At 43.0% G+C, this 9,650-nt stretch overlaps 1 protein-coding gene across 1 annotated transcript; it reads left to right on the top strand.

Moving 5' to 3' along the window:
• Window positions 1-1,550: 1,550 nt before the first annotated feature.
• LOC118792892 (proton channel OTOP1-like) lies at window positions 1,551-5,478 on the top strand. Its single transcript, XM_036550728.1, has 6 exons — window positions 1,551-1,935; window positions 2,326-2,462; window positions 2,771-2,829; window positions 3,092-3,222; window positions 4,240-5,120; window positions 5,308-5,478. The coding sequence occupies exons 1-6, from the start codon at window positions 1,551-1,553 to the stop codon at window positions 5,476-5,478; spliced, it is 1,764 nt and encodes a 587-aa protein (XP_036406621.1).
• Window positions 5,479-9,650: the final 4,172 nt, after the last annotated feature.

Here is a 9,650-nt window from a genome sequence, read left to right as displayed (position 1 = left end):
GTAAATCTCAGAAGACGGAGAAAAACATAAAGAGCCATTGTAATTTTAACCATCGAAACCCGATTCTGTTTTTTTTTTTTTTTTACCTAGCACCTTAGCATGATAAGAGACAGATACTGTTGAGAACCAGAGCGCTAGCACCTGCACGTTCGGTTTCGAAGAGAAAGGCAGGATAACGCAGCTAATTAATTTGACAATGGGTTAAAGAGTAAGAGGTTAAAGTATTCATCTGCCCGATGGTGAGATTGTCACCTTGAAAACACAATTGGAGGAGATGGAATGTTGAATATTCTCTACAGTATTTTAGTTTCTACTTGCTTAATTTATTTACCAGATTGAATTTTAGTACCTAGAACCAGGGCTTAAAACTTTACACCTTTGGTGTGGTCACACTTGAAAAACACGACTCGTATTTCCAGCACTATGCAATCCTAACATCGCCTTTTGAATGGGGTTGAAAATTACTTTGGTAAAATGGAAGATGTTGGCAAAGTTGTCTCTTTTTGGATGAACTGCATTGGCGTAGTCTTTCCATTAGTAAATGGATCAAAGGTCAATCAATAAACGTTACATCTAAAGAGTTTAGTATAGATGGATAACCCTTTACATACAATCTAATGCTAATCTGCACATAATCTGTTTTTTCTTTCAACTGTTCGTTTATATATGAAGTGTTAATTCAGGAGAAATTGAAGGAAACATTTATGCACTCAAATGAGGTTTGATGGCTTTTAATCCCCTCCAAGTCAGTGAAGTAGGCTAATCAATCATGTAGCTTTAAGGAGCTTTTTATAAAGTCCATTAATTGCAGCTACGCCTTTGAAAAGCTAGTCCGGTTGGATAACGAGATGACTATCTAATCGGAAACTATCACGCACATCAATCAGATTGCAAGATTTTGGGGATAAGGGGCGTGCTTCGGCAAAAAGGCGCGGCGACCTTCAGGAATGTAATCTCTCCCTTACATAAAGGGCAAAGCGACGCTGTGGGTCATGTGCGCGTGGCTAGTAACATTGCCTTGCGAATAGGTCAAGGGTTGATTAAGGGGCTACTCTCCAAATTTACTTGTCAAAGACGGGGAATTTTACATGGCCGTTCATGTATGACTTTGTGACTGGGGAGCCGAAAACGAACTTAACGACTTGGTACCAACTGCTTCTGTTCCCCAAAAAAGTTGTTTTTAGATTAAAGGAATGGCTGCCGCTATTAATCCGTCGATTACACAGAAACCTAATGCCCCGTGATACGGGGTGAGACCGTGGGCAACTGAAATTGTATCTGGTCAGCTTAATTTTGATGACTCAGCGAGGAGCTATAAAAGAGGGGATTTGAAGTCATTTCAGTTCACTGTAACATTTTTTTCTAGTGGCACTGACTGAATTCATCAAACATGAAGGTAGTATCCCGTTTTTGTTTCTTTGAGACTCGTGTATGCTGCAACAATTCATGTCTTTAGCGTTTCGCAGACACGCTTAATACAACTTGCCCTGACCATTTTGTTTCCTTTCTAGGACTCTTTGAAGGACTTGAATATCACGGACCTCAGCGCCATGGAACAGGACAACGGTCTGGGCATTATGTCTATGAAGAGATACCGTCATAGTTCCTCCAATTCCTCCAATCAGGAGAAAGACAATAAAACATTGAGCAAATGGAGAGTTGGCCTTCTGACACAGGACTACCCAAAGAAAAATGGGGAGATTATCAGTGGCCAGTACGGGATCAATTTGCTGCTCTTCGGGATTGCGTTGATGCTGGGCGTCTCGTACCACGGCCATTCCATCAAGGAAAAGCACCTCTTGTCCTTCATCACGACTATCATGCTTGTGCAGCTGGTCTGGATGCTGTGGTACATCGTGAGAAGGGCCAGGCAGAAAAAAGCGCAAGGCGGTCGCACCGAAAAGGATTCGCACGTTGGCACCAGTTGGCTTAAAGGTAAACATGCTCACATTCTGCTGTTGAATCACTCACAAGGTGCGAAAAATAACGAGCGCTGCAAGATCACGATATTGCTACCCTCCGCAAAACTCCAGTGCAGGCCTAACTAGTTTTTAGGAGCCTGGGCATGCTTTTGAATTCTCATTGAGTCTGTAGCCTTTTAATAAATGTGTAGATGTAGACTGAATACCAATGAATCGGTATAATCTAAATCTCCTTTTAAGAACATAGACATGAAATGATTAAGAAGACTGTGGATTTCATTAGCCATGTGAATTGTGCATATTATTACAGGAACTTGCCATTTAGTGGACGAAGAGAAGTATGAATTAATGGATAATCATGACAACCATAGCCATCCTAATATATTCTACATATTTCTTTCAGGTGGGCTAACAATTCTAGCTTTACTTTCGCTGATTATGGATGCTTTTAAGATCGGGCATTATGTGGGCTACAGAGCGTGCGTGTCGGCAGTTCTGGGAGTTTACCCCGTTGTCCACGTGATTCACACAATATCACAGGTAAGGACATCTGCAATCGTTCTACTCCTCTTTTAAAATTAAAGTAACTAGGTACACACAAGGCGTTTTTCGGTATTGCAACATCTATAACCCCATATAGATAACTACTTTGTCTGAATTCGACACACCTTGGCCCGAGGCCACTTGTTACTGCAACGATCTTTTTTTATTGCCAAAACTGACTGACAACTCAGTATAACTTTGATTCAGTTTAATACTTGCGGAACGGTTTTCAGAAATGTGTGCTTCACTGGGTGGGGTGGATGTGCACATGTCTGTTTCGATTAATGAAATTGATCTTCTTTTAGGTACATTTCCTTTGGTTTCATATCAAGGACGTGATCAAGACATTTGAGACGTTTGAAAGGTATTACCATTTTAAAGCTTATAGTGTCATTTATTTAGCCATATCATACTTATTACATAATGCCAGATTTGCACTTAAAATGCACATATTTGGGTTTTTCTAAAGTGTCATTGTCTCCCAGTTTTAATTACAGATTGCCAGTGCTTTATGTTTTCCAATGGTATTCTAGAATTAACATTTCTTTTTAAGGTAATGGCATGTGAATCGCTGATCTTGCCTAAGGTCACATTTTTTACAAGTTTTGTCGACATGGTTTTTGCAGGTTTGGAGTGATCCATGCTGTCTTTACCAACCTGCTTTTGTGGTGCAATGGGGCCATGACTGAATCGGCGCATTCCCTGGAGAGCCACAAAAAAAGGCTCGTTGCACTGGGGTTTGTGAACTACACTGAAGGTAAGGCGTGTGGTTGAGCATTGCTTGCAATTAAAACCGAAAGAACAGAAGCCCACTTGAGGGACGGCTGTATTGGACGATGGGGTAGGGGGCGCGGGGTCTTAACAGTTCTTGTTTGTGTGGAACAGTTCTCTTTTCATGCGACGCCTTCTCTTTCGACCCCGAATGGATTTACCTGAGCAGATTTGTGGCCAGAGCTCCCAGGGGTGCTGCAATTACAGTAACTGATACAGCCAGCCAGCGAGGTTCTATCCTTTCCTCATATCCGGCTGTGGGCCTGGCCGCTCCGCTGTGTCTTTTAATTAAAGGGAGCAGACGCTGTTATCCAGAGTGACAGTTTTTACATGTTATCTGTTAAGTGGGCAAGACTGCCCATAGAGGGCAGCATTTCAGTCATGCAAGAGCAGGAATCTGCAGGAGTAGGAAGAGTAGGATTCTGTAGTTTTAGGGTGTTTGTATTTGCAAGGACATGTATAGGGGCAGCAGTGTAGCATAGTGGTAAGGAGCAGGACTTGTAACTGAAAGGTTGCTGGTTCAATTCCCTGTGGAGACACTGCTATTGTAACCTTGGGCAATGTACTTAACCCAGAATTCTCAGTAACTATTTGTATAAGTGGGGGCTTCGCTTTCCGTCAGTTTCAGAATAACAACAATGCCCAAAATACCCTCAAAGGGAGAGTGGTGGAGGTCATTGATCACACCCATATTTCATATATTTTGTAGACCATTGACTCTCTAGAGTCACACAAATAAAAATATTGTAGTCATTACCAGTCCAGGTGACTGTGACCCTCTGAACACAGTCTGACTGAAGGGTGTTCACTTAAATGAAAGGATCTAAGATGATCCCCCAGGGCTTTCTCTGCCTCTTGTCCCTTGCAGTACTGGGAACCAGGGCCCTCTGGCAAAGCAGCAAGTAGACATCATCCATTCATGTGTTATGTTAAGATCAGTGATGTATATTAATCCTAATATGGGATATTACTTCAGTAATCACCTGGCTCTCTCATTTTGCAGATCACCACAAGCCATACTGCAACTGTACCACCAACGCCTGCTCCGTGTTCTCCAACAGTCTCTACTACCTGTACCCCTTCAACATCGAGTACCACATCATCGTCTCCGCCATGCTCTTTGTCATGTGGAAGAACATTGGCCGCACCATCGACCACCACCACCATGCTAAGGAGGCGCCGGTCGCCAGGACTGCGGGGTTGGTGGTGGGCCCCATCCTGGGCCTGGTTGCCCTGGCCAGCACCATCGGCGTCCTGGTGGCCTACCTGATCCAGGTGGAGGACTCGCTGGAGACCCGCAACTCCGCCATATCAATGTTCTACTACCACGGCATCGGCATGCTGGTGAGCATGTGCATGGCCAGCACGGTGGGCCTGCTCATCTACAGGACCTACAACCTGCCACTGGACTCCTCGAAAAACCCCTCCCGCCAGCTGGACAAGGAGCTGCTGTGTGGCTCCTCGGTGGGCACCTGGCTCATGGCCTGGTGCAGCATTGTGGCGGCGGTGGCGGCTCACAGCTCTCCCAGCTACCGCTGGCCCAACCTGGCCTACTCTCTGCTGCTGGTCCTGGAGAAGTACGTCCAGAACCTCTTCATCATTGAGTCGCTGTACCGCAAGGAGGAGGAGGAGGAGGAGGGCCCTGCGACACTGTCCGGGGTGTTCACCATGACGGCTGCGTCCCAGGCACCGCCCTACGACGGCATCATTAATCGGGCCTTCATGAACCAGGACGTCGACCTCGAGGAGAACGGATATTTGTACTGCCGGCAGAGATCTACAGAAGCACCTCCCTCAGCGGCCCCCAGGGGGCCTAAGAAAAAGAGCAGGAGGAAACAGATTCTGAGGAACATCGCTGTTTTCCTGATCTTATGCAACAGCGCAGTGAGTTGATGTTATGTCTTTTGTTTCAGTCTTTAATATGGGACAGGAAACTCCCTCCTTTTCTTAGGCCAGAGTGTGTGAAAGAGCCAGAGCAGGAGTCCAGATCGTTTCCACTCGCTGTGCTTTTTGCCTCCTCATCCTTCCCCTTTCTCACGTTGTTTCTCTTCCTCTCTTCCATCTTTTGCAGCTGTGGTTGCTACCGGCGTTTGGCTGTCGGCCCCAGTACGATAACGGATTGGAGCAGGAGACGTTCGGCTACGTCATTTGGACCATGGTGCTGAACTTTGCCATGCCTCTGAACCTCTTCTACCGAATGCACTGTGTAGCATCGCTCTTTGAAGTGTTCCAGAATGTGTGATCATAAGGAAGAGCTTGGCTCGGCGCGCAAATCTTGCACAACTTACTGTTACAGGGGTGTTACCTTCTATAGCTTACTACTATAACTGGTGAATCAGAATGAGTTTGGGAATGGTGACATTGAGGTGAATGAAATGGTGAGATTCCGGATGCTTTTATTGCAAAGGTGGAATTCGAAATGGTATTACTTGAACGTCACTGCTAAAAATGTATTAAAAAAACAAGATGGTGCTTTTAAATAATGTTATACTTGAATATCTTATAGGAAGTTTTATTATCATGGAATGGAATGGAAGGTTGGTTAAGCTTTTTGAATGGTGATATCCTCATATATTGTGCACATGCATAGATTGTATTGAATGTTTAATGCAAAATTTTAAGTTTTGCAGGTGCTGAGTATTGGAATTACCAATTGTCACTTAAAAAGCCTTATACATCAGCATTTTATTCCTGGATGTTTTATGTACTGTATAGTTTGATCTTAAATGCAAACATGTTACTAACTGTGTGCTACATTTAACTGTAACAGCCATGTCTTCTGTGTCACTCACTATTTTGACTGTTTTGTGCTTATGAAACATTGTAAGGAAACTGCTAATCTTTTTCTTACCGTAAATTTCTGAGGTAACATTAGTTTCTCAAAAAAAAACCATTTCCTGTAGTTTCATTTTTTTATAACTGAACCACAGTTGTTAACAGAATGAGTTTTATTCTGCTAGACTCTTTATTTGCATGTAAATTTACTGTTTTTTCCTCCCACAAATACTCTTATCTAAACAACAGTCTAGTCTTCTGCCAAGTTTTCCTTTGAGAATTCAGATGCTCAGTTACATATTAGTTGCGTCAAGTAACAAAAATAGACAGCAAGTGAAAACTTGGAGATACTGCAGATTTTACATCTTAAGATGTCATTAGTAGCGCTAGAATTTGAAGTCTCAATTAACTGGCTGACTTTTCTGAGACGTATAGTGCAGCAAAATCTGTCTGTGGAAAGCATCTTCCTTTCCTCAGCGGTGTGCACATAAGGAAACGAATGCAGATCAGTGTCTGTTCTGTGGAAGTGAGGGCATGCATCAGCAATATGCAGGTCTGACACAAGCTACAAGAGCCAGTTGTGTCATGATGACAATGTACAGCACGGTTCCTGCTAGTGAATCCAAAGCTAAAGAAATGAGCTGGAGATGTGCGTGCATATTGGATGTGTGCATTGCAAGCTGTTGCGTAACAGTTCATTTAAGGAACACTGATTGGTTAGTTACAGCCTATAATGTATGCGAGCTGTAATAATTGCATGATCTACATGCTGACCCCAGGAATCAGTGGAGGCTCATGACCTTGAAATAGCAGAAGCTGGCATTTATTAAATTGATTTTTGTATGAATCACACACGTGTAGTATTCCTGATTAGACCTGATTGCATCTTATGTTATAATATTACCATGCACATATGCAATTAATGTACTTTAAAAGGAATCAGCTGCTAGTGGATAATCCTGATTCAAACTCAAACTGAAATGCTATTGTTCATCATGCAAAATAATGACAATCAGTCTCTGCACAATTTTCAGGCCAGAGGTGAGTTTTCAGCCCTCCCTGTTATGAACTCAGTGACCTCCACTTCCAGGAATCTTGAGAAGATCAGGTTGAACCAAGCCCACCCCAATCGCCCCCCAGATCTGACACTGCCCCTCTGCTGTTTAATTCCTCATTGATCTGCATATGAGTTTCAGGTGTAATTAATACAGCGTTTTCCCCGCGTTTCCTCCAGAGCTGCAACCTGAGCCTGGGATTTGTTTTCAACCCTCCACCACTCTGAATGCTATTACTATTCCCCCCTTTACCTGGGAGCAAGAGAAATGCCTGTCACCTGTCACTATTCCCAAAATCCAGCAACACAAAAATACCTGTCCCAGCTGTAGGTGTTTTCTTCACCAACAGCACAGCAGTTTGATCCAGTGACAGTAGAATGAGACTCTGTTAAGCCCAAGATGGTGGGTGGAGCTACCATTAACTATCAATAAATCACTTGAACTAAACCACTGGCACTGTTCTGATATGGAGAGCACTGCATTTTGATTTGTTCATACCAGTGATCAACAGCCTGTTATTGTTCTCTGAAGCAGCACTCCAAACCAAACTGTTGTCCTGAAGACAAATGCAGGTAAAGGACAAGGACTCTAAAATATAAATCTTTAGCTCCTAGCATGTGGCTGTCCTTGCGTAAGATGCGGGTCACGTTTTCGTTTAGAATAACTGATGAATTGCTCTCTCGCTGTGTAATAAAAGCGTTTTTGAAAAGTTGGCTACATGCAGAAGCATGCCTCTTAAGATGCCTATCTACACTTTACACGCTTCACTTTTCAGCAGCATATTTGAGTTTTGTCTGATTCCGGGATTCCCAAGACAGCTCTCTGCCCAAAAAAACCCAGACAACTTCATTACGTACCAACACTTGCAGAATGTCACCACTAGGTAGAGACAGAGCGTTTTTTTCCAGATTGAGAAAACTACAATACAAAAAAATATAGCGTAGTCTGTGCAAGCAATGTATTCGACTCCAGAACTGCTGTCACCTTAACCTCAAACAGACTCGAGATAAACTCTCTGATAAACTTTTAACCATGGCAACAGTTGTCTTGGAAATAAGGGTGTAAAATAATAGCTCAAGTACTGGACAAAAGTGCTTGTATAATGCGTAAATGAAAGGTCTGTCGTTTGATTTCCGGTGTCAGTTACCTTTTCAATTTCGCTACAATTATTATTTCTATAATAATCCGTGACATAGTGAGCTTTTAAATAAAAATGTTTAAAATCTCACAAGCAAATGGATATGATTTTTTTCAATACTTTAATGACTGGGCTATTCGTGGATTCTTTTATCGTAGTGTATGCTGTTTTGACACATCACAAGAAACTAATGAGTACCTAATTTGTTGCGATGATGCCACCGATGGTTGGAACGACTTATTTTCATTGCACTGAAGATCTAAGCACACAGGTACTGGAGCTAACAAGCTTATCAATTGTGACCTGGAATTGTGTGTGCTGTGATTTTCCCACGGCCTGTTGGTTTGGTTTACGTAAATACGTCACGTGGAACACGTGACAATGCGTGGACCGATTCGTATATTTACCCATGGAGCTGTCCCACTTGATGCAACGTTAATTGATAGTGTCTTTAAATGATGTGAATTCACCCGCTGTTGCGGGCAAACATTTTCTTGTGTTCTGGCGGACCTCAGTGCGTTATCTCGCTCCTTTTACAGCCGGGGCTTAGAGAGATGCATTCCGGGAAGAGAAACAGAACACCGGGCTTTAATTTGATAATATGGTTCCCGTTGGGTAGCCTTTAAATATGTTGCCCATCAATAAACACTTCCATATGTACCCTCTCAGCACACTCTTCCTCCCCTGCATGGGAGGAATATCACCCTAGCATCCGGTTGAAATCGTAAACCTTCTCTGCAGACGGATGGATGTTGTACTGCCACGCTTAAAGCGCCAGTTTCATAACTGGCCGTGTGACTTGTTTTGCTCCTGGGACGACAGGGCGGGGAGTTGTATTCGCGCCTCCGCTTCCAGGCGTGGAGAACTCCTCACAGAGCAAGAATATGGGCGTGTCCGGGCTGCTGCCTGGCACGTATCTTGGAAACTCTCAGATACCACACTTTAAATGACGCGGTGGCGACCATACAGTGTAGTTGATCAAACCTATGATCTGTACTTGTGCGAAAACAGTTTTACATCTGTTTCCCTTTGAAAAAGTTTTTTATTTATTATTCTCCAATTACAACCAGTCGACTCTTATGACCGTTTCGATGGCGCAACCTTTACAAGTCTATAATTTCAATAGAAGTAACGAAATATTTTCCTTCATGTGTTTATCTGCCTACACCTAATTTTATAGTTGCCATAACGCTGTGAATTTGTTTCAAAACTGATTGCAAAGTGTTTGGCCTCACTTGGCATCGATATGAATCAATATGAATGACATGTATTCGTTTGGAAAAATTCTTATTAAAGAAAATAATAACAGTCTGAGCGAGTGGATGTTATATTTGGAGGATTCCGTGCAGAAGGTGCGGCCGCGAAGTAGTAATAAAGGAACTAAATAAAGACTGACCTGCGAAAATCCCACACGGGCTATACTGGATTTACATTTGTATGCGAGAT

This window comes from Megalops cyprinoides, chromosome 18 (genome assembly GCF_013368585.1).
Source record: "Megalops cyprinoides isolate fMegCyp1 chromosome 18, fMegCyp1.pri, whole genome shotgun sequence".
Classification (NCBI taxonomy): domain Eukaryota; kingdom Metazoa; phylum Chordata; class Actinopteri; order Elopiformes; family Megalopidae; genus Megalops; species Megalops cyprinoides.
This window is presented reverse-complemented; position numbering and strand designations above follow the sequence as displayed.

What these genes read in the sequence shown, in the direction of transcription:
- LOC118792892 (XM_036550728.1), top strand. Translation starts at nt 1,551, where the DNA reads ATGGAACAGGACAACGGTCTGGGCATTATGTCTATGAAGAGATACCGT. An exon ending in ACATTTGAGACGTTTGAAAG is followed by an intron (nt 2,830 to 3,091) that starts GTATTACCATTT and finishes TGGTTTTTGCAG; the next exon opens with GTTTGGAGTGATCCATGCTG. An exon ending in TGATCTTATGCAACAGCGCA is followed by an intron (nt 5,121 to 5,307) that starts GTGAGTTGATGT and finishes CATCTTTTGCAG; the next exon opens with CTGTGGTTGCTACCGGCGTT.